The sequence below is a fragment of the Muntiacus reevesi genome, chromosome 3 (genome assembly GCF_963930625.1).
Source record: "Muntiacus reevesi chromosome 3, mMunRee1.1, whole genome shotgun sequence".
Classification (NCBI taxonomy): Eukaryota; Metazoa; Chordata; class Mammalia; order Artiodactyla; family Cervidae; genus Muntiacus; species Muntiacus reevesi.
The window spans coordinates 44,654,925-44,678,798 of NC_089251.1; the positions used below are offsets into that span (position 1 = coordinate 44,654,925).

The window sequence follows — 23,874 nt, forward strand, 5'->3', positions numbered from 1 at the left end:
TCGGGTGAGGGGGACGGGACAAATGAGTACCAAGTCCCCCCCCCCCCCCGGGGAACCCAGAGTTAAAATGGCGAAGCGCAGGGGCGGGGGACAGGGCGGTGAGAGTGAGCCGGCGCTTGCTGGGTCTCGGGGCCCGCGGAGCGGCCTCGGTGGGCGACGCCGCGCAACCGCGACCTGCCCGGAGCTCCGCCATCTTCTCTAACTCACCCGGACTCCCCCCGCGGCCGCGCTGGCTTCGCGCTTCCCTTCCGGCCGCTGACAGAGATCCGGGCTGGGCGGGGTGGGCGAGCGCGCTGAGGGGGTGGACCGAGGGCGGGGAGGCCCGACGGAAGAGGAAAGGGAGGGCGGCAAGCCGGCCGCGGCGGGGTGTGGGGCGTGCGGCGTGTGTGCGGAGGGAGAGGTGGGAGGCGAAGAGAGGGAGGGAGGCGCAGGAATGAGAGCGCGAGGCCCTTCTCGTCGGCTCCTTCGCCCGGACGGAAAAAGCCGAGCGCAGCCCGAACGCTCTATTAAAATGGCGGCGGCGTCGGCGGTGGCCGCGGCGTCTGGTCGGTGAAGTGACTCTGCTGCTTCGCTCCCCACCCGCCCCCTCCCTCCCTCTCCCCTCCCCCCGTCCTCCCCCCCCCTTCCCCGCCGCCGGCGCCTCCGCGCCCCTCCGGCCCGCGCACCTCCCCTCGCCCCCCTCCTCTCCCCCGCCCGCTCCGGGGACCGCCGGCCCCCTCCCCCATCCTCCAGCTCCCCGCCCCGTCCCCGCCGCCGCCCGCCCTCGTCGCCTCCCCGCCCCGCCGGCCGGCCGGCCCCCTCCTCCGCCTCTCTCCCCTCCCCCCGCCGATCGGGATCAGTCAGTGCGATCCGAAGCGGGGGAGGGGGGGGGCGGCGGCCGAACGATGTGCGAGAACTGCGCAGACCTGGTGGAGGTGTTAAATGAAAGTAAGTAGCCGCGGCGGCGGCCTGTCGGGGTGTAGGGTTTGGGGTCCCCGCGCCGCTCTCCGGCTTCCCCGAGCTGCCGCGGCCTGCGGGAGACGGCGGCCGAACCGGCCGGCGTGCGGGCCTAGCGCCCCGGGAAGGTGCGCGGTGGCGCGGCCGCCGCGGCGCCTCGGGCCCAGCCCGGCCCGGTTACCTGGGCGCCCGAGAGGGGCCCGCCGCGGAGCTCCGGCCAGGCCGGGCCTGAGCGGTATCCGCTCTCGGAAAGTTTCCTCATTACAGGTGTCAATTAACGAAGGCACTAATGAGCCTTCGCCTCCTTCGCCCTGACGGGAAGGTGAGGCGAGGTGGGGTCCGAGTACCAGTCTCTCTTCTGCAGTCCGAACCCTTCGACCCTCCGGCCGCCCTCTTTGATTTTCAGCGTGCGGCCGAGGCCTCTTAACCTGCTAATTTTCATTAAACTCCTTGGGAGGTGGTTGGTGGTTTTCCCCTCCCTTGGGGGTGTGTAGGTGTATTAAACCTTTCTGCCTGTCCTTAAATAGCTGAAAATGAGCAGTGATAGTGATTATTGGAACCCTTATATCTATTTTTTTAAAAAAATTAGTTAATGATGTCTCTTAGTGTACCAATCGTCGTTTTAATGATCAATTCTCTTATATCAGGGAGAGCACTGTAGTACAGATACCATCCTGGGATAGTCATGGCCTGTCTCCTGGAATGAAAGGCCTTATTCCATATACTTTTTATTATTTCAAAGCGTGCATTGCTCTTTTCTAGTTAGATTCCTTTAATTTATTTCACTCCAGACTCTTGTAAGATGGTATCTTAGCTTAAAGAAGCAAGACATGTTGCAAGTTAACTATTTCTGGGCTCAAAGGCCTAGTTGGGCGAGGTGATTTAGATAAAAGATTAATTTACAAAAAGTTAAGGGTTGAGAAAATGTTGATTTACGAACAGCTTTTGTGGATTTTGAATTTGTATTTTGTGTGTGATATTCGAAAGACTGCCAAACTGTTTACTTTCTAATCTTTAAAACAACTTGATTATAAAATATATCGTCTAGTTTGTGTTTGAGTTTAATGAGCAAAGGCAATAATAAAAGTGGAAGGGTTCTAGTTTACTTTTGCCTCTGTTTTCTTCCTGACAGGTGGAAGCAGGCTTTTGCATAAATTCAAACTACACTTTCCAGTATGTTTCATTCTAAATTTCCCTGAAATTTTAAGGTTATTGTGTATATATATATATATATATATATTAAAATTTCATAATTGAAGGATAATTGCTTAATAGAATTCTGTGGTTTTCTGTCATACATCAACAAGAATCAGCCACAGGTACACCTTTGAGGTTATTTGTATATATTTTAAGATACTGTTATTTTTGGTGCAGGTGGTTTATGATATGATAAACTTAAGTCCTTAGTACTTATTTCAGTGAACTGTGTTTTATATATCTCAGATGCAAGTTGTGGGACTATGGCTTGATAATTTTGAAACTGGAAACGATAGCTTTGTTATCTTATATATTAGAATAACCTGCTTTTAAAATATTTTATTGAAAGATAATTGCTTTACAGAATTTTGTTGTAAGAACCTGCTTTTAATAGTTGTTTAAAAATTAAAAACTTTAGGCGTGCTATCTAGAGACACTAAAGTTTGTTAATCCTTATCTTTTGAAAAGAGACGTAATGAAAGAACCCCTAGAATTTAGCACTTTAGGGAAACCCTTAGAGCTGTTGATTTATGGAGAGTTAGAAACTTAGCTTTTGTTACCTTTAATTAAATACGGTTAGTTGAGCCAGTTTCACAAAACCTGGCGGTGCAGACCCTCTAAAACTTCAGTTTAAGAATTTGACTTTTAAACACTAATCTGACAAAGAAGCTTCCTTTAAAAAAAAAATTACTTCAGCAATTTTATTTGTTGGTATACCAAGCTTTGACATGTTCCTTCCTCCCTGTTCCTCCTTCTCTTAGTTGTTTTACAGTTGTTTTCATTTTTCCTTTGTTTAGTTACTGTACCTCAAACATAAGATGCTTAAGTTTCCTGAGAGCAGGGGGTATTAACTGTATCTCATTATAGTAACGTTTATCCATGACTGGGTTGGAACATGATGGTTGGAACTTGATAAAACTTGTTGTAGTTAAAGTAAGTTATAAGTCTTTCTTATAACCTCATTCACAATAATTGTACATGAAATCTCTTTTTTATCCTCCATACAGTTCTGCAAAGATGAACATCATTTCATCCTAGATTAGAAATTCAGTTAAAGCCCCCAAATACTGTACTCAGATTTTTTCTTTCACTATAACTCCCCGAACAGTTTAACCAAAAGGAGAAATAAAATTAGTATATTTTTTAGGTGGTGTGTTGGGAAGATAGAATTAAAATAAACTAAAAACTTACTTCTTGTTTTAATTTGCAAACTGATCAAACTTCAGTCTGTCTGGACACACTAGTAAATGTATAATGTAAAAATTTCGTGTTTTAAATGAAAAGATAGACATGATGTGGATAGTAGAGCTTTATATCTAATATACTTAAGAGTTTTGATAAGGTTAATGACTTGCAGTGAAGTGTTTATTTTAAAAATAACAAAATGTAGTTAAAAATAGATGACAAAATACAATAGCTTCCTTTTGTCATCAGTTTTTGATGAGGATATTAATATTACCAGTTATACCTCTAGTCCTGCTGAGAATCTAAACCTCTCACCATAGAAATATATACAGTATACAGACAGAATTTTGTAGGTTAAGGGACCACTGAAGTAACGTCTGTAGAACCAGGCTTAGGACTTGGTAATAAGGACCACTGCATTCCGTTTTTTCAGTATAGTCTTGACAGATATCCTGAAACTTGAAATTAATTTTCAAAATAATATTTGGCTTTAGTGTTAGAATAATCAGTTTCAACAATACTAACAGCAACAAAAAAATAACAATACTAACATACTTGAGTTTTCATATTCTTTCCAGTGCTTTGTTTTTAATGAGGAAGATGTCTTAAAAGTTTGGAATATATTGAGTGAATTTTGCTCCTGTCAGTTTGGGGAGTTTCGTTCAGTTTAGGAAATAATTTTAAGTTTATATTCCTTTACTTGTTGAGTTTGTGTATTTTCTGCTTTTATAGCTACTTTTTTGAACTAGGTTAACTGACATTTGTGGATGTTGATGAGAAGTTATGCTTTGGGCCATTTGCATATGTATAGCTAGCTCAACTAGTTAAGTGAGGTCACTGTCTTGGTGAAGTAAATTTCTCTATAGCAGAGTGAAAATGGCCTTAAGTGTCCAGCCAGCTTTTGAACTATTTGTTTGTTGTGGATTTTACTCTGTGTGTGTTTAGTGAATTACACTTTGCCAAATGTTTTATTTTCTTTTTTTTAAATTTAAAAAAATTTTTTTTATTAGTTGGAGGCTAATTACTTCACAACATTTCAGTGGGTTTTGTCATACATTGACATGAATCAGCCATAGAGTTACACGTATTCCCCATCCCGATCCCCCCTCCCTCTCCACCCGACTCCTCTGAGTCCTCCCAGTGCACCAGGCCCGAGCACTTGTCTCATGCATCCCACCTGGGCTGGTGATCCGTTTCACCATAGATAATATACATGCTGTTCTTTCGAAACATCCCACCCTCACCTTCTCCCACAGAGTTCAAAAGTCTGTTCTGTACTTCTGTGTCTCTCTTTCTTTTTTGCATATAGGGTTATCATTACCATCTTTCTAAATTCCATATATATGTGTTAGTATGCTGTAATGTTCTTTATCTTTCTGGCTTACTTCACTCTGTATAATGGGCTCCAGTTTCATCCATCTCATTAGAACTGACTCAAATGAATTCTTTTTAACGGCTGAGTAATATTCCATGGTGTATATGTACCACAGCTTCCTTATCCATTCATCTGCTGATGGGCATCTAGGTTGCTTCCATGTCCTAGCTATTATAAACAGTGCTGCGATGAACATTGGGGTGCACGTGTCTCTTTCAGATCTGATTTCCTCAGTGTGCATGCCCAGAAGTGGTATTGCTGGGTCAGGTGTTTTAAATGGGCAATTCATTTGTCTTTCCTAGCTGTCCTTTGTGATAGGCAGGAGTACGTATTAGTATCACAGTTTTTTTTTTGGCCTTGCCACGTGCCTTCCAGGATCTTAGTTTCCTGACCAGGAATGGAACCGAGGCCCACTGCAGTGAAAGCATGGAGTCCGAACTACTGGACCACCAGGAAACTCTAGTATCTCAATTTTAAAGGTGAAAAAGTTGAACCTCAGAAAGGCTAAGTGATTGGCTGAGGATCACCTGTGTCACCTGCTTAGTAGTCTTATCCAAGTTAGAACTCAGGCTACTCTGATACCAGTATTGGCAGAATAATTGTTTGCTCTTTTTTTTCTTAATGGGTTTCCCTGAGAGCTCAGTTGGTAAAGAATCCACCTGCAATGCAGGAGACCCTGGTTTGATCCCTGAGATGGGAAGATCCCCTGGGGAAGGGAAAGGCTACCCACTCCAGTATTCTGGGGCTTCCCTGGTGGCTCAGCTGGTAAAGAATCCTCCTGCAATGCGGAAGACCTGGGTTCAATCCCTGGGTTGGGAAGATCCCCTGGGGAAGGGAAAGGCTACCCACTCCAGTATTCTGGCCTGGAGAATGCCATGGACTGTATAGTCCATGGGGTCACAAAGAGTATAAGGCTAAGTGATTGGCTGGAGATCACCTGTCACCTGCTTAGTAGTCTTACCTAAGCTAGAACTCAGGATACTGTGATGTCAGTATTTGCAGAATAATTCTGTTTGCATTTTTATTTTTAAAGAATATTAAGCCATTTGTGTTGGGAACTTTATCAGTTCTTTGAGGTAGGTACCTTATCACCCCTTTTTAGGTAAGAGAACCAAGGATTAGGGTCACTAGACTTTATTTGGTGGAGTCAGGATTTGTAGAGGACTTAATCTCAGGGCTTCCCCGGTGGCTCAGAGGTTAAAGCGTCTGCCAGCAATGTGGGAGACCTGGGTTCGATCCCTGGGTCGGGAAGATCCCCTGGAGAAGAAAATGGCAACCCACTCCAGTACTGTTGCCTGGAGAATCCCATGGACAGAGGAGCCTGGTAGGCTACAGTCCATGGTGTCACAAAGAGTTGGACACGACTGAGCGACTTCACTTTCTTTCACTTTCTAATCTCAGTTTGGGCTAAAAGCTAATGCTCTTTAATAATTAGGCTATGCTGTAAAAGCTTTATGATGATCTATTCAAATTGAAGACATTATGAATACACTGATTGGCAGAATAAAAAACTACTAAATTTTTAAGTTTTCACAAGTTTGGGCTTGATTCTGTGCTCACTGTAAAAAGAATTTATAAGTCGTGGTAAATGTAGCCGAATGGTAATCTGTCTTAATATATCTTAATATTTATCAGCAGTGAGCTCTTTAATAAACTACACATTTCTAGGGTTTTAAAAATATAAGTATATAGGCATGAAATAACTAGTAATGTAACATTTTTTGGTAGACATTTAATTCTAAAACTTGAACTGATTGGAAATTTGATTTTACTGCAATACAGTACCAAATTGCTAAGTTTTTTATTTCAGTAAACCTTGCTAAGATTAGTCTCTTAAAATAGTTACTATTTGAAATATTATTTTTCAAAAATAGAGTTTCAACTCATATATCTTTGTAATTTATAAATCATAAAGCACTAGTAGATTATTACTAGCCAACTATCTGCATTGTCAATGATAACTATTGATATCTAGCTTTAGCACTATATTTATGAAATATGTTAATACTTTTTATATGTTTAATAATGATAGTATCTATATATCTACAGGTATTTATGTGTAGGTTGAATGTGTTTTAATGAGAATTTTTATTTTTTTCAGAAAGTGTGAAACTTTTCAGTAATGACCAAGGTGTGATAGACTGTTGCCAAATGGGCTATGCTTCCTTTCCCTTTTTCACTTACTATTTTTCCTGATTGCAGGTTGCAGGGACTTCCCTGGCAGTCCAGTGGTTAAGATCCATGCTTCCCACTGCAGAGTTGTGGGTTACTTTGCTGGTGGGGGAACTAAGATCCCATGGCATGTCCCCTCCCTCCCAACCCTCCCCCCCCAAACTATTCAAGTTTAAGTCACCTGTAATCTTACTATCCAATGATGATTTCTGTTGATACTTTGAAGTATTTTTACATCATATTTTTTAGGTACATATTTACACTTTTTTTTTTCTGACTGCACCACTTGGTTTGTGGACTCTTAGTTCCCCTGCCAAGAATTGAACCAGAGAGCCCTCAGCAGTGACTGGAACTCAGCCACTGGACCACCAGGGGGTTCCCAGCAGTTTTAAAATTGAGAATGAGATATATATATATATATATATATATGTACACACACACACACACACACTTAGTTTCACCTTGTTTCACCTAAGATTGTTTGATCATTTCCCTTAACTTTCTTAAAACATGTTTTTGTCTGTATGATGTTCTATTTTGTATGCAATTTAATTTTTCCTCATGGTATTCTTGTTTTCAGTTCTTCAGTAGTATAAATAAAGCTGCAAATGAACATCCCTGCATATAAATCTTTTAATCACTGGGTTTTTAAAAATAGATTCTTAGAAGTGGCTAAAAGTACAGACTTTTAGAAGTGGTTTTAAAAATGTAAACTTCTTTGTTTTATATTGTCTAACTGCTTTCCAGAGAGGATATACTGATTTCTCTTCTTTCAGTGGTGTTTTTGCAACTTAAGCACTCTCACTTTTGCTGAATATTTCAGCAAAAAATGTGTTATCCAATTTTAAATTTTTTATTGGCTGTTTGCATTTCTTATTTAATGTGTTGGTGGTGTTCTTTTCCTACTCTTCAGGTTTTAATGTTTTATATTATAAGAGCTGTTCACTTACTAATGTATCAACCCTAGGTTTAATTTATCATGTACTCCCCCTGCCTTTTTTTGTGTGTTTTTTCACTTTTTAATTTTTAATGATGTGCTCAGTTGCTCCTCAGTCATGTCCAACTCTTTGCCACCCTTTGTAGACTGCTAGACTCCTCTGTCCATGGAATTTCCCAGGCAAGAATACTGGAATGGATTGCTATTTCTTCCTCCAGGGGATATTCCTGACCCAGGGATCAAACCCGCATCTCCTGTGTCTCCTTCATTGCAAACAGATTCTTTACCCACTGAGCCACATGAGAGCTCCATCACAGCACAGTTTGGTGCAAACTCATGTTTCTAGCCTCAATTCTCAGTTTTTTCTGTGAGGCTTTCTGAAAACTTTTCCAGTCTCTCTTAAGAAGACACCATGTACCTTTTGTTTAGAATATGCACATAAGTTACAGCCCACCCCCTCCCCCCACCTTTTTTTCTTTTTTTTTTTTAAAACAAGAGCCTTCCTTGCTGGATGCTGGATTACTAATAGGGCTTCCCTGGTGTCTCAGGTGGTTGAGAATCTGCCTGCAATGCAGGAGACCCTGGTTCAGTCCCTGGATTGGGAAGATCCTCTGGAGTAGGGAATGGTAATCCACCCCAGTATTCTTGCCTTCAGTATCCCATGGACAAAGGAGCCTGGTGGGCTACAGTCCATGGGGTCACAGAGTCAGACATAACAGCGACCATATTAGTAATAGTATAGTGCCCTGTAGAGAGTAGGTGCTTAGTGAACATTTTAGTTCATGAAAAGTTCTTGAAGAATATGATTGCCTAAGTAAACCAGTGTTCTTGGGCCTCTTGTGAGTAGTGATGTAGATATGAGAGTTTGTGGATGAATTATACAGATTGTATCACATATGTTATGTATTTATGCAAAATATCCACACCAAGCAGCTACATTCTAAATTAATAGGAAATGCAAAAAGGCTATATATATTTTTTCTATATAGATGGTGAGATTTGCGTCTGGGATGAAAGTTTGCTAAATTATATTTATTTAAAACTTTATATACCAGGAAAATAACTGGACTTTTTACTTTAAAGTGATTAACACTTGTTAATGTTATTTTTCTTTAAAATTCTGTAGAAATTAAAAAGTCTGGAGAAGGAAATGGCAACCCACTTCAGTATTCTTGCCTGGAAAAGTCCATGGACAGAGGAGCCTGGCGGGCTGCTGTCCATGGGGTTACATGACTGAGCATGTGTGCATGAAGGTGGAGGGAGATGGGTTGGTAGCAATAAACTGGTAGAACTAAAAAAAAAAAAAGTCTCCAAATGTAGGTTACTCAGTTAATTGGGATTTGATGTCATTTACACTTGGCCTCCTCTTGCACTTTTTTTTTTTTTTAAACTGTGGTAGAGACAGCTTTCTCTTGTCCTGGCTATAACCTCTTCTAGAGAGAGACCTTATCTAGCTTACATCCCCTGAAAGGCCCTTCTCCTTAGCCATCGCTGATTGGATTCCATATAGACTCCTGACCTGGTGGATTGGTGGGACCAATGTCCATAAATCAGATATTTCCTGTCAGAATGTTTGAACTGAAGAACTAGGTAGCTGTGAGTAGCCAAACTAGAATTAGTGCTTTGGGTAGCTGACGTGAAGGAGCAGCAACATTGAGCAAGTGGAGGCAGCTATTTACAGAAGAGAATTGGGGCAAATTGTGAAAACAGTTGACATGGAAGCTCTATAAAGAGACAGAAGTTAATATCCTCATGGGTTGCTTTCTTTATATACATACACACACACACATATATACATATATATATATTTACACACACACACACACATACATATATATGTATATATATTTTGCTTCTTTTTTGGCTGTGCTGGGTCTTAGCTTTGGCATGTGGGATCTTTAGCTGCAGCATGTGGTCTCTAGTTCCCCAACCGGGGATTGAACCTGGACCCCCTGTACTGGGACCATGGAGTCTTAGCCACTGTACCACCAGGGAAGCCCCCATTCCTGCCACCCCTTCCCCAGGTGTGCCTTTCTAATACTGAAGCCAGAGCTCCTTTTTAGTTGTCTCCTCTGTACATACCATTTGAGTTAATGTGCAACCAGAAGAGTTTTGATTCCAGTATTGCCACATGCTGAGCTCTCCAGTATTGGAGACTAGGTGTAATCTTCACCTGTGAGTGCTTCGTTACAGTCTGATTCACTTTCTTGGAACATGTTGAGCAAAGTGTCATCTGTAGTGTTTGGTGGCAGGAAAACATTTGGGAACCTGTATTGTTACTTACTTATCTCTCTACCAGGGTGCTTAGTCTTTGAAGAGAATGAAAGTAGCTTTGTTGCTTTTCTTTCTAAAAAGGATACCTGCTTTTTTAGAAAAAACCCAATAGTGCAGAATATGAAGAAGAAAATTAGGATAACCTGAAACTCTGCTTTCATGTAAGAGATCATGTTTTAGTAAACATCTCTTAAGTCATTCTTTTTCTCTTTCCTCAGATACACTGTTTTATGTAGACAAACTAATTACATGTTACTCTGTTACTTTTATTGATATGAAGTAGGTTCCTTTCCTTGTTAATATGTACTTATATTGTCATTTTTATGTTTTTAGTGTAGTAGTCCATTGTTTGGTCATACACTAACTTAACCAGTCCTCTCTTGAGGCATTTGGGTTGTTACATGACTTTGGAATTGTCTAGTTATTATTTTAAATGTAGCCTCTCGAATCAGATTGCTGAGTAGCTCACAGAGCATATCTGGAAGGAAATCTGGCAATATGATGAAACTTTATTTTTAAAAAAATTTATTTAGATAAAACTTTAAAAATTATCCTTCCAGCGTTAGAGCATGAGTGTAAAGGCTTCGTAGTCTTTGAAGTGTTTATTCTGACTCTGTGGTTTGTGGGCTGTTTTAGCAGTGTATTGGTTCTAAATCACCACAAGACAAAATTGGAAGGGACTTTTCACTCTGGGTAACTTTGCTGCTAGACTCATAAACTTTATTCTGATTATTGAGAAAGGGTCAGTAACCAGTGATAAATGTAGGAGTTTAACAGCAGTAGTAAGAAAACTAGCTCAGAATAAATTGAAAGTTAAGAAAATACTTAAGACAGTAGTGCTTCTGCATTGTGTTCAAAGTAAGATAAACAAGGGGACAATGGACCCACTGCTTGGTAGAGTGGTATAATAGAGGGTGGTGGTCAGCAGAATGTTCTTTTACTCTAATACTTTGTTTCCATTTTCCCTTGTAAGAAGAATCCCCTAACTATAAGGATAAATCATATACTAAGAGGGAATCTAACTTCTAGATTGGTAAGGAATGATGAGAGCTTTCTTACAGTGTTAAGATAAAAAATTTTCAGGAATGGTACATTCCTTTCAGTGAAAGAGATAAAGCTATGGTTCTGTGTGATTATTAACCTTTAGTGTATTAAGTTTCAAGAAAAGCAGAAATTGGCAAGTATTATCTTTGGTTATTCCTCCCACCACCTCCTCATTTTGGGAGCTGTGAGAGAGACTTGCCACTATTAAATAATCACTCACTGAAGAGTGAAAGGATAGTGTAAAAATTGATGTGATACTAGTAATTTATGTTAAACGTATCATATTTTGATTACATCAAGTCACTCAGAATCTGAAGCTATCCTTGTAAAAAAGATGAGGTTTGTTTGTGTGTTTTTTTTTTGTTGTTGACTTGGAGAGACATCATTGGTGGCAAGCCATAGGGTCTTATCCTTAATTTTTTTCTTCTTCAAGATTTTCAGTAATAATCCTAGGTTTATGAACTGTTCTTGGAGTGGCATTGTTCCTGTTCCAGTGGAGTGAAGGTGACTTTGGAATCTCCTTCTTTGTTTCAAAGTGAAAAACTCATTTTGATCTATTTTGTAAATTGGAGTTACATTAAGATTTTGGGAGGAGAAAGAGGGGCAGAAGCTGCTTTATAAATAAGCTTGAAAACCATTAACAATATTGGTGCTCAAAAAGTCAACACAGTCTGAAACTCGAAGTATAATGGGTAGTAGTGCAGTGCTTATGAGTTGGAGTATTGTGTTGAATTGTATACAACACAATGATAATCTGCTTGTGAAACTATTTGAATATTGTGTAATTTCACATATTTTCATGGCACCTCATAAAAATCATGAGAAATAGAATGATTTGGCCAAGATTACACAGCTAATAAGTAGCAGAGCTAGGACTAGAGTTTAGTTCTTACTCCTTCAGTATACCTTTATCTAACCATGCTCTTTGTTTTTTTTTAAAAGAGAAACTTGACAATGGGAGTTGGAAGTGAATTGAAGTCCCTCAGTCATGTCTGACTCTTTGTAACCCCATGGACTGTAGTCTACTAGGCTCCTCCATCCATGGGATTCTCCAGGCAAGGATACTGAAGTGGGTTGCCATTTCCTTCTCCAGGGGAATCTTTCCAACCCAGGGACGGAACCGGGTCTCCCACATTGCAGGCAGACGTTTTACCCTCTGAGCCACCAGGGAAGCACTTGAAAATCTGTTAAAGGAATTATAGACATTGTGCGTGTTCAGTCGTGTCTGACTTTTTGCAACTCCATGGACTGTAGTCTGCTAGGCTCCTCTGTTCTTGGAATTTTCCAGGCAGGAATACTGGGGTGGGTCACCATTTCTTTCTCCAGGGGATCTTTCCAACCCAGGGGTCAAACCTGTGTCTTCTGCATTGGCAGGGGGATTCTTTACCACTGGTCCACCTGGGAAGCTCATAGGCAGATTGTGACTAAAGTGGATTAGGCAAGGTTTCAAGGAAAGTGAAGGATGAACTGATCCTTTAACTGGATGGGATAGATACTACTGTTTGTGGATCTCTGCATGACACAGGCACTCTCATCTCATCCCCAAACCTGCTTTGTTTTTTTTTCAGTGATGTTCTTTACTGCCATTGAGCCTTTCTTTTCCCCTGGAACTTAATCGCCTTTCTGTGCCTTTAATTTTCAGAGAGGCCTTTATTAAACATCCAGTCTGAAGTAGTTCTAGTGCTTACCCTTAGTAGCATTTACCATAGTTGAGAGTTATGTACTTACTTTTATTTACTTGTGTAATGTCTTTTTATTTTTGGCTGCTCTGCCTGGCTTCCAGAATCTTAGTTCCCTACCAGGGATCAGACCTGCGCCCTATGCAGTGAAAGCACAGAGTCCTAACTGTTGGGATTGCCAGGGAATTCTCTTCAGTGTCTTTTGTTATGTAGGGTTACAAGTTCTATGGTTGTGACTGTCTTAAATTAACTGTTTCGCAGTGCCTACACATACTGGGATCGATCCGTATCTATTAAAATATTTGAAAAATCTTAAGATCACTGTAGGCGGTTAATGGAAGATGAGGGTAGGCTGGATGTGGTGGTTTTTCCTGTTTTCTCAGTTTTGGGGGATATTTTAAAGTACTGTCAATCCTTTTGTGATGTCCTGCTTTGTACCCCAGCTTCATTAAAAGGTACTCCATTGATTAAAAAAAAGAAACTCATTTCGTCAGTCGTCCCCCCCGCCCCAATGTTCCTTGATATTAGCACCTATGGAATAAAAGTCTAAGTTTGGGAATTAGTTTTTGAAGCCAAGTTAGGACTCTGCATGGACCAGGAAGAACACCCTATTTAGCAGAAAGAAAAAGAATTTTTAAAAGCCAGTCAAGGTGTGTGCTGTGTTCTGGTGTGGTCTACTCTTTGTTTGATTTTGCTTTTTGTGTCATATTTTAGATTCCACATATTTTATTCCAACTTACTTGACGTAGGGTGATAATCTCTGTGTCCATCCGTTTTGCTGCAAATGGCATTATTTCGTTCTTTCTTATGGCTGAGGAGTAGACCATTGCCTAGATACGCCGCATCGTCTTTACCCACTCATCTGTCAGTGATTATTCACGATGTTCCGTGTCTCAATACTGTGAATGGTGCTGCTCTGAATATAGAGGTGCACGTAGCTTTTTATAGTTTTGTCCAGGTATGCGCCCTAACGTGGGATTGCTGAGTCATTCGGCAGCTTTTAGTTTTTTGAGGAACCTCTGTACTGTTACCCATAGTGGCTGGGCCAATTTACATTTCTACCAACAATGAAGGAGAGTTTGCTTTTCTCCTGGTGTGGTCTACTCTTGGTCTAAGATCCATATACTATTACAAAGACTCATTTCTCTGTGGCTTGCTTTGCTGTGCTTCCTTGGTTTGGCATTTCTCATAGCAGCAAAAATGGCTACTGCACACCATCTTTATACCACACTGGAAGCCACATATTTATACTACGCAAAGCAAAACAGAATGTTTTCTGAAACCTACTGTACAAGAACAAAGAAGCTACTTTTTCCGAAACCTTGCTAGCAGATAATGCTTCACAGATCATCGGCCTTATTTCTAAAGTAGAGTTCAGAGGGGATGGATTTTGGTTGACTTAAACTGATGACCCATTCCTGAAGCTGATCCCAGCAAACCTCATAGATTTAAAAAAGGTGTTTTCCCCAAAGAAATTTTGCATGTTGTGATTATAAAGAAGGTGAAGTTGTTTTGGGACAGCAAGGACATAGATACCTAGTATACTATACTATGCTGAAAACTCCATTTTTTTAACTTGTGGAAGTTTTATAATTTTATTTGACAGTCAATGGTTAGTTCTCATCTACATTGACTATAAAGTTTTGAAAGTGATGACAGGTACCTGAGTAACCAATGTATTGAGTTTGTTTATTGAATCTTTATCCTCTTTGTGTTTTCTGGATAACCACACACACATACAATATGGGACATTTCTTATTCCTTTGGCCCTTACTGCTTTGTTGAGCCCAGTGTCAATGGGCCCATCTGGACATCCTGTCTCCTTAATGGCAAATTTCTGGATATCTTTCAGTGCCTGAGGGGCACAGTTCTTGATGCTCACTCTATGGATGCACTCATGAGTGTTGGTGGTAAATTTTTTCATTGCTAACCAGAATGGTTGAATGGTCTTATTCTCTTCACCCATCTTTGTGGGAGTCATTCTGCTGGGTCCAGGTTGGAAAATTGAAAATCACTTCTAAATATTCTGTTTACTGACTTGATTATTTTTTATGTGTCTTTATATTTAAATACTTTTTCCAATATATAACATATATTGAATATTTAACATTTGTAAAGCATTTGCTGGGTTATGTTATTCTGTCACTAAGTTATGTCTGACTATTTGCAACCCAATGAACTTAAGAACGCCAAGCTTACCTGTCCTTCTCTGTCTTGTGGAGTTTGCTCACACTCTTGTCCACTGTGAGTCACTGATAGCTATCTAACCAACCATCTCATTCTCTGCCTCCCCCTTCTCCTCTTGCTCTCAATATTTCCCAGCATCTGGGTCTTTTCTTGTGAGTTGGCTCTTTGAATCAGGTGGCCAGTGTATTGGAGCTTCAGCATCAATCCTTCCAGTGAAAATTCACGGTTAATTTCCTTTAGAATTGACTGGTTTGCTCTCCTTGCTGTCCAAGAGACCCTCAAGAGTCTTCTCCAGCACCACAGTTCGAAAGCATCAATTTTTCAGCGCTCAGCCTTCTTTATGGTTCAACTCTCACATCCAGACATGACTACTGGAAAAATCATAGCTTTAACCAGATGGACTTTTTTTTGGCAAAGTAATGTCTCTGCTTTTTAATACACTGTCTAGGTTTGTCATAGTTTTTTAAATTTCATGGCTCCAGTCACTGTCCGCAGTGATTTTGGAGCCTAAGAAAATAAAATCTGTCACTGTTGCCACTTTTTCCCCATCTATTTGCCATGAAGTGATGGGTCCGGATGCCATGATCTTAGTTTTTTTGAATGTTGAGTTTTAAGCCAGCTTTTTTAGTCTCTCTTTCACCCTCATCAAGAGGCACTTTAGTTTCTCTTCACCTTCTGCCATTAGAGTGATATCATCTGCATATCTGAGGTTGCTGATATTTCTCTGGCAATCTTGATTCCAGCTAGTGATTCATCCAGCCTGGCATTTCATATAATGTATTCTGCATATAAGTTAAATAAGCAGGGTGACAATATACAACCTTGGCATATACTCCTTTCCCAATTTTGAACCAGTCAGTTATTCCATGTCTGGTTTTAACTGTTTCTTCTTGTCCTGCATATAGGTTTCTCAGGAGACAGGTTAAGTAGCCTGGTATTCCCATCTCCTTAAGAGTTTTCTGCAGTTCATTGTGATCCACACAGTCAAAGGCTTTAGCATTGTCAATGAAGCAGAAGTAGATTTTTTGGGGGGGAATTTCCTTGCATTTTCTATGATCCAGCAGATGTTGACAATTTGATTTTTGGTTCCTCTGCCTTGTCTAAATCCAGCTTGTACATCTGAAAGTTCTCGGTTCACGTAATGTCTAAGTCTAGCTTGAAGGATACTGTGATAGAGAAATATATTTAGATATGTATCTACCCTTAAGGAAGATTAGAGAATAATAGAGTTGAGGCAGTATGATAGTTGAGTGATCTCTATGACAGACCTGAGTTCAAGTCCTGTTTCTGTCATGTATTAGGTCTCTGGCTTTGGTTAAGTTCCTTAATCTCTTAGTGTCTTCTTATTTACTTGAAAATGAGGGTGATAACACCTAAATGCAGGGCTGTGTGAGGATTAAATAAGACAATGTATAGCAACACTTAACATAGTGCCAGTTTGTAAGAAATATACAAATCTGGTTTTAGGAAAGGCAGAGGAACCAGAGATCAAATTGCCAACATCTGCTGGATCATGAAAAAAGCAAGAGAGTTCCAGAAAAACATCTATTTCTGCTTTATTGACTATGCCAAAACCTTTGACTGTGTGGATCACAATAAACTGTGGAAAATTCTGAAAGAGATGGGAATACCAGACCACCTGACCTGCCTCTTGGGAAACCTGTATGCAGGTCAGGAAGCAACAGTTAAAGCTGGACTGGAACAACAGACTGGTTCCAAATAGGAAAAGGAGTATGTCAAGGCTGTATAATGTCACCCTGCTTATTTAACTTATATGCAGAACACATCATGAGAAACGCTGGGCTGGAGGAAGCACAAGCTGGAATCAAGATTGCCGGGAGAAATATCAATAACCTCGGATATGCAGATGACACCACCCTTATGGCAGAAAGTGAAGAAGAACTAAAGAGCCTCTTGAAAGTGAAAGAGGAGAGTGAAGAAGTTGGCTTCAAGCTCAACATTCAGAAAACTGAGATCATGGTATCTGGTCCCATCCCTTCATGTGAAATAGATGGGGAAACAGTGGAACCAGTGTCAGACTTTATTTTTTGGGGCTCCAAAATCACTGCAGATGGTGATTGCAGCCATGAAATTATAAGACCCTTAGTCCTTGGAAGGAAAGTTATGACCAACCTAGACAGCATATTAAAAAGCAGAGACATTACTTTGCCAACAAAGGTCCGTCTAATCAAGGCTATGGTCATGTATGGATGTGAGAGTTGGACTGTAAAGAAAGCTGAGTGCTGAAGAATTGATGATTTTGAACTGTGGTGTTGGAGAAGATTCTTGAGAGTCCCTTGGACTGCAAGGAGATCCAACCAGTCCATCCTAAAGGAGATCAGTCCTGGGTGTTCATTGGAAGGACTGATGCTGAAGCTGAAACTCCCAATACTTTGGCCACCTCATGCGAAGAGTTGACTCATTGGAAAAGACTCTGATGCTGGGAGGGATTGAGGGCAGGAGGAGAAGGGGATGACAGAGGATGAGATGGCTGGATGGCATCACTGACTTGATGGACATGAATTTGGGTAAACTCCAGGAATTGGTGATGGACAGGGAGGCCTGGCGTGCTGTGATTCATATGGTTGCAAAGAGTCGGACACGACTGAGCGACTGAACTGATGCAAAAAACAATGGTGTGAGAGGAAAAGTATTAAATTCCATTAATGTATGTATAGCTAAAGTGCAGTGAAGGGAGTAACTTTGGTATATATTACTCCAGCTAATTTTCTGTGAATACTTATAAAAAATTGAGTTCATTTGTACTCCTCTCTGTCTTATGAACATTTTCTCATATCCTTATGCTTATTTGAGAACAGAACTTAATGGCATCCTACTTTTAGTCTTTTGAATGTAACACATATTTAACTAGTGTTTTTCCTGTGAAGAAAAGAAAATTAAAATATCCTTGAACTTAGAAAGGTCATGTGGTCAATAGGTAAAAACTTCTGAGACTTTTATTGCTGAAGTGGCTTCTAGAAAGGTTCTACTAATTTACATCCCAACAGCAGTGTTTGAGCGTGCCTGTTTATTTGCATTAGGTATTTTTAAAGTTTCGTATATAGGGGGAAAACAGATATAGTTACTATCCTAAACTACTTGATTCCTGCAACAGTTCAGATATTAAGGTGTTATTGCATTGTTTGTATTGATGTATTTGGTTCTTAAGTTTTAGTAACAAGTAGTCTATTGTTTAGAAAGACTTTTCCCATTCTGAGATCACATATTCTTCGTTATTTTTTCCGGTTTTTAGGAATTTTTTAGTTTTTAATCCATCTGGAATTTATTTTGGTGTGTTATAAAGTGGATCTAATATTAGTTATTTGAAACTGCTATTCATTGATTCTGGCATCCATCTGTTTTTTTCACTGTTTTGATATGCCATCTCTGTGTTATACAGAATTTTTGAGTGTATTCCTGGAGGTCTATTTTTAAGCTTTTTATTGTTTAATTGCTTGGTTTTACTTTAGTCACGTCACGATATAGTGTAGCACCTGACAATATTAAACCACATTGCTAGTGAAAAGTTAGTTATTCCTTGAGATAAAACTTCAGAATTCTTTTGTTGTTGTGTTGCCCTCCTCCACCCACATTCTGTTGGTATTTCAATTTTTTTTTTTTTTGGAATTTTTATTGAAATTGCATAATGTTTATAAATAGCAGGAGTTGACATCTTACAGTATTGATTCTGCCACTTCTGGAAGCATAATGTGCTTTCCCATTTATATACTCTTCTCTGTTTCTTTGTGAAATATTGTGGGGTTTTCCCTTTATGTAGATTTTGTGCACTTCCTTTATAGTTATTCCTAGGTATTTTTGTTTCTTACTATTAATGGAATTTTTACACACTTTTATCATTACTTTATTTTTGGTAACAATTTTATTGAGTTACATACAAGTCACTCATTAAAACTGTACAACCTGATGGCTTTCAGTGTATTCACAGAATTGTGCAATCTTCGCCACAAGTTTAGTGCACTTTCATCACCTCAGAAAGAAACCCCATACCTTTTAACTATCTCTTTAAATCCCCTATCCTCTCAGCCCTAAGCACCAGTCTACTTCCTCTATGTATTTGCCTATTGTGAATCTTTCATACAAATGGAATTATAGTATATCTTGTGACTGACTACTTTTACTTGGCATTTTCAAGATTCATCCTTATTGGAGAATGTATCAGATCTTCATTCCTTTCTGTGACTGAGTAATATGCCGTTGTATGAATATACCACATTTTGTTATTAATAATTCATTCATCAGTTGATGGACATTTGAGTTGTTTCTACCTTTTGGCTCTTACGAATAATGCTTCTGTGAACATATGTATAAAAAGTTTTCCATGGACTTAGTTTTTATTTCCCATAGGTTATACCTGGGAGTGGAATTGTTTGGTTAAGTGGTAACTCAGTTTTACTTTTTCAAACACTGCCACCCTGAGATGGAGGTTCAAGAGGAAGGGGACATATCTATTCTGTGGCTGATTCATGTTGATATGTGGCGGAAACTAGCACAGTAATGTAAAGCAATTATCCTCCAATTAAATAATGTAAGTGGATTTATGGTAGCACAGTATTTGGGGGAAAAAAAAAAAAAACCACCAAAAACTGCCAAACTATTTTCCAAAATGCTGTAGCATTTTATATTCCCTTTAGCAGTGTGTGAGGATTCCAGTTTCTCAACATCCTCACCAATACATGTTATTTTGACTGTTCTAGCCATCCTAGTGATCTTACAGTGGTATCTCATTGTGGTTTTGATTTGCATTTCTCTGATGAATAATAATGAATATCTTTTCATATGCTTATTTGTCACTTGTGTATTGTTTTTGGAGAAATGTCCTTTGAGATCCTTTGCTCACTTTTTAGTTGGGTTATTTATATTTTTATCATTGGGTTGTAAGAGTTTGCAATTCCCCTCCCCGCCATACTGTAGGTAGTTGTTTCACTTTATCAGCACTGTTTTTGGAAGCACAGGTTTTAATATTGAAGTTTAATTTATTTGTTTATTTTGTTGCTTATGCTTTTAGTATCTCATCTATTGCCTGAATCTATTGCCAAATCCAAAGGCATGAAGACTTACCCTATGTTTTCTTCTAAGTTTTATAGTTTCGGCTCCTGTATTTAGCTCTTTTATCCATTTTGAGTCAGGTTTTTGCACATGATTTGGGATAAGTGTCCAACTTCATCTGTTTGCATGAGGCTCTCCAGTTGTTTTAGCACCATTTGTAGAAGGCATTTTGCTTTGAGTGGTCTTGGCAGCTTTGTTGGGATCCTGTGACCATGGATGCATGGCTTTGTTTTTGTATTCTCATTTCTGTTTTGTTGATTTGTATGTCTTGATTACTGTAGCTTTTTAGTAGTATTTGAAGTGGGAAGGTGTGGATCTTCTTTTTTGAAACTGTTTTTGGCTGTTCTGGGTCTGTTGAGTTTCCATATGAATTTTACAATTAGCTTCTCAGTTTCTACAAAGAAGCCAGCAGGGATTCTGATAGAGTGTGATAAATCTATAGATAAAGCTGAAGAGTATTACTATTTTAACAACAGTAAATCTTGTTACATGAACATGGGGTGTCTTTGTATTAAATATTTTAAAAACTTTCTTCAACTATCAGTGTAAATTTTGCGCCTATTTTTATTAAATATATTCCCAAGAATTTTTTTTAATGCTATTGTAAATGGAATTGCTTTCTAAGTTTCATCTTTTCATTGTTTGTTGCTAGCATATAGAAATACAGTTGATATTTGTATATTGATCTTGTTACTTGCAATCTTGTTAAAATTGTTTATTCCCTTTAGTGATTCTTTAGGACTTTCTTAGGATTTACATAAGATCATGTTGTCTATGACTAGAAACAGTTTTACTTCCTTCTTTTCAGTTGGGATGTCTTTTGTTTCATAATATAACCCTTTATTATTAAATCTTAGGTCTTTGGGTGGCTCCATCAGTGGTTCTCAAAATTTGGTGTGCGGACCCTGGGCCAAGAGAGCCTCTCAGGGGGTCTGAGAGGTAGGACACACTTGCCTTTTGGTTGGTGTTTTCACTGGTAGTGCAAAGGCATGGTGGATAAAACTGCTTATGTTGCAAGAAATAAAGACAGTGGTGTTAAATGGTTAATGTAATTTTTGCTGCCAAGCACTTGCTGTTAAAAAAAAAATTCACTTGATGTCTTTGAAGTAATGGAAATTAATACTATTAAATCTCAAAAGCTTGTGTGCATATCTTTAATATTCTGTGATATGAGAAATGTATATAAAGCATTTCTTATGTGTAGTGCAGTATACAGATGGTTGTTGTAGGGAAGTGCACTCGTGTTTGGGTTGTAAGCTGAAGTAGTTGCTTTTTCATGAAACACCATTTTTGTTTGAAAGAATGATTAGCTCAAGTTATCCAGATATGTGTGTGTGTGTGTGTATAATTCCTTGGGTAGCTCAGAGGTAAAGAATCCACCTGCCAAGCAAGAGATGCAGATTTGATCCCTGGGTTGGGAAGATTCCTTGGAGAGGGAAATGGCAGCCCACTTCAGTGTTCTTGCCTGGAAAATTCCATGGACTGAGGAACCTGGCAGGCTACAGTCTGTGGGGTCGCAGAGTCAAAGGACTGAATGACTGAACAGCAACAACAGTATGGTGTGCATTTTCTGGAATGAATGAAGCAAGCATGGCACTTCAGAGAAGGCTGAAAGTGTTAGTTTTCAGTTATAAAATTGAGCTTTCAAGAAAAAAAACTTGGAAAACTTGTACCTGTCACTTTGAGTTTGACAGCTGCCCAAAACTTGGATTTATTGTGAGATTGATGGAATTGTTAATGATGTATTTTTTTGATATTGTAAAATGAAATATGTGAACATTGGAAAGATAGGCATAACTTAGTGAACTGATCTTTTGCATATCTCCAGTGCGTGATGTTATATAGTCCTTTATTGACCAAAGATCTATTCAGAGACCAAGATAGATCAACAGATTTTCAGTTGAGTTCAGTTGCTCGGTCGTGTCTGACTGTTTGTGACCCCATGGATTGCAGCACGCCAGGCTTCCCTGTCCATCACCAACTCCCGGAGCTTGCTCAAACTCATATCCATCAAGTTGGTGATGCCTTCCAACCATCTCATCCTCTGTTATCCCCTGCTCCGCTTGCCTTCAATCTTTCCCAGCATCAGGGTCTTTTCAGATGAGTTAGTTCTTCACATCAGGTGGCCAAAGTATTGGAGTTTTAGCTTCAGCATCAGTCTTTCCAGTGAATATTCAGGACTGATTTCCTTTAGGATGGACTGGTTGGATCTCCTTGCTGTCTAAGGGATTCTCAAGAGTCTTCTCCAACACCACAGTTCAAAAGCATCAGTTCTTTGGTGCTCAGCTTGCTTTATAGTCTTAACTGTCACATCCATACATGACCACTGGGAAAACCATAGCTTTGACTAGATGGACTTTTGTTGGCAAAGTAATGTCTCTGCTTTTTAATATGCTGTCTATGTTGGTCATAGCTCTTTTCCTAAGGAGCCAGCATCTTTTAATTTCATGACTGCAGTTGCCATCTGCAGTGATTTTGGAGCCCAAAAAAATAAAGTCTGTTACAGTTTCCATTGTTTCCCCATCTATTTGCCATGAAGTGATGGGACCGGATGCCATGATCTTAGTTTTTTGAACGTTAAGCTTTAAGCTAATTTTTGCACTCTCCTCTTTCACTTTAATCAAGAGGCTCTTTAGTTCTTCACTCTGCCATAATGGTGGTGTCATCTGTGTATCTGAGATTATTGATATTTCTCCCGGCAGTCTTGATTCCAGCTTGTGCTTCATCCAGCCCAGCATTTCTCATGATGTACTCTGCATATAAGTTAAATAAGCAGGGTGACAATATACAGCCTTGATGTACTTCTATTCCTACTTGGAACCAGTCTGTTGTTCCATGTCCAGTTCTCACTGTTGCTTCCTGACCTGCATACAGGTTTCTCAAGAGGCAGGTCAGGTGGTCTGGTATTCCCATCTCTTTAATAATTTTCCACAGTTTGTTGTGATCCACACAGTCAAAGGCTTTGGCATAGTCAATAAAGCAGAAATAGATGTTTTTCTGGAACTCTCTTGCATGTTCGATGATGTAACAGATGTTGGCAATTTGATCTCTGGTTCCTCTGCCTTTTCTAAAACTAGCTTGAACATCTGGCAGTTCACGGTTCATGTTCTGTTGAAGCCTGGCTTGGAGAATTTTGAGCATTACTTTGCTAGCATGTGAGAGGAGTGCAGTTGTGCGGTAGTTTGAGCATTCTTTGGCATTGCCTTTCTTTGGGATTGGAATGAAAACAGACCTTTTTCAGTCCTGTGGCCACTGCTGAGTTTTCCAGATTTGCTGGCAGCACTTTCACAACATCATCTTTTAGGATTTGAAATAGCTCAACGGATATTAGTGTAACTAGTGCAGTAGTACTAATAAGGTATTAGAGTTCATGATGCAGTTTATCTTTAAGAAGTTAACACTCATTGAGTTTTGGTATACCAAATTCAAAATTCAAATTCAAATTCAAAATTCAAATTCAAATTCAAATTCAAAAATATTGAAGAAGAATATCCAAAATATCTGACAAGGCTATTGAAATAGTCATCCTTTCTTGAATTTCCATATTCACATACTTGCAAGGAGGGATTTTCTTTATTTGCTTTCAAAACTATGTGCAGCAATAAAATGCAGAAGCAGTTAATGAGAATCCTGCTGTTTTCTGTTAAGCCAGACTCTAAATATATTTTCAAACATTTAAAACAGCAGCATTTAAGTCACTGATGTTTTAAACTGGAAAATGGTTAATGAATTTGTTGTTTCTAAATTAGTAAATATTCCTAAATTTTAGTTCAAAACACAATAAATGATAAATATAAATCACCTAAACATAAGTTCTTTTA

General features: G+C 39.5%; 1 protein-coding gene across 3 annotated transcripts in view; it reads left to right on the forward strand.

The window, feature by feature from the left end:
- The first annotated feature begins 787 nt into the window (after positions 1–787).
- Positions 788–23,874, forward strand: part of USP34 (ubiquitin specific peptidase 34) — a 225,087-nt gene continuing 202,000 nt past the window's right edge. For all 3 annotated transcript variants that reach the window (XR_010662332.1, XM_065929087.1, XM_065929088.1), the window contains exon 1: positions 788–927. Coding sequence is in view for 2 of the 3 variants with exons in the window: in XM_065929087.1 (XP_065785159.1) it covers positions 885–927 (43 nt within the window). In the remaining variant the exon portion in view is untranslated. The remainder of the gene's footprint in view (positions 928–23,874) is intronic.